The sequence below is a fragment of the Pterocles gutturalis genome, unplaced genomic scaffold (assembly GCF_000699245.1).
Source record: "Pterocles gutturalis isolate BGI_N339 unplaced genomic scaffold, ASM69924v1 scaffold33676, whole genome shotgun sequence".
In the NCBI taxonomy this organism is placed as follows: Eukaryota; Metazoa; Chordata; class Aves; order Pterocliformes; family Pteroclidae; genus Pterocles; species Pterocles gutturalis.
In genome coordinates, this window is record NW_010104124.1 from 27,298 (window position 1) to 28,565 (window position 1,268).

Consider the following 1,268-nt stretch of genomic DNA (forward strand, 5'->3'; position numbering starts at 1 on the left):
TGCAGCCGAGCCTGGCTTCTGTGGGTCGGGGGACACAGCAGGGGATGGCTTCTGTGAGTCTGGAGACATGGCCGGGGATGGCTTCTGTGAGTCAGGGGATGCAGCCGGGGATGGCTTCTGCGAGTTGGGGGACACAGCTGAGGCTAATTTCTCTGCATCTGGAGATGTGGCCTGGGCTGACTTTTCTGGATCTGGGGATGTGGCCTGGGCTGACTTCTCTGGTTCTGAGGAAGTCGCCTGAGCTGACTTCTGGGCCTCTGGGGACACTGATGATTTCGGAAGCTTGGAGGAAACAACAGGTTCAGATTTGGGGAGTTCAGGAGAAAGGGCAGGTTTGTGCGACTCAGGGGAAAGTGTAGGCTTCTGTGGCTCCAACGTGACACTTTTTTTGGAGGAATCTGAATCTCCTTCTACCTGTTCTTTCCGCTCCTCATTCCACTTCTCAGGTGCTGCATGCTGTGCTGTGATGTGGTAATACACGTTGCAATACATCTTGCTGGTAAAGAAACATTTGTGGCAGTGAAATAGTTTTGCACTTTTTTGATAAAATATAAGTTTACCCAAACCAGCAGCATCCATTTCATCACAATACTCTGGGTGTATAGTACCCATGTGAATTTGTATGTTTTCATAGTCCGTTCCTTTGAAGCTGCAGTGATCACACTCTAAGCGGTCTGTGGTTTTACGTAGTATCTGCAACATGTCCATTTTCCTATGGTCAGTAACAGTTTTCACAGCACTGCACCTTTTAAAGAGGAAGCTTCAGTTCCTGCAGTAAAGGAAAAAAAAACCTGTATAGTTATCTGTCAATGTTAATTTCAACTCTTTGTCATTCCTAAATAACCAGATGTGCTTTTTATCCCCTCCATTTTAGAAAGCGTAACTTTTGCACTTACTACTTCATTAAGAAATCCAAATATAGGTGTCTCCAACTTCTGCAAGTCATTTTACATCAGTAGAACTTGAAAAACAAAGTTTATATTTAACAATAGGCCTTTCTATTTATGTAAAAAAATCCACAAGCAAACGATACAAAAACAACCCAGGTGATGAAGAGCTAAGTTTACATTTCCTTTGATAAATATGACTTGCTTTCTCAGTTGTCTTTTCTTCCCAGATTTGAAGTGTTTTTATTTACATTACACATGTAAACAGAAAAAGTACTTTGAAACAGTGCCACTGAGATAAAGCCATTTCAAAACTGCATCTTCATCATAAACTTTCAAAACAAATTATCTGTTTTCAACAAAGACAAAAAAAATTCTAGA

General features: G+C 41.8%; 1 protein-coding gene across 1 annotated transcript in view; it reads right to left on the minus strand.

The window, feature by feature from the left end:
- CHAMP1 (chromosome alignment maintaining phosphoprotein 1) overlaps positions 1 to 765 on the minus strand; it is a 3,194-nt gene extending 2,429 nt beyond the window's left edge. Inside the window, exon 1 of the mRNA XM_010086958.1 lies at positions 12 to 765. Within this exon, the coding sequence (XP_010085260.1) occupies positions 12 to 708 (697 nt within the window). The 5' untranslated portion in view covers positions 709 to 765. The remainder of the gene's footprint in view (positions 1 to 11) is intronic.
- Positions 766 to 1,268: the final 503 nt, after the last annotated feature.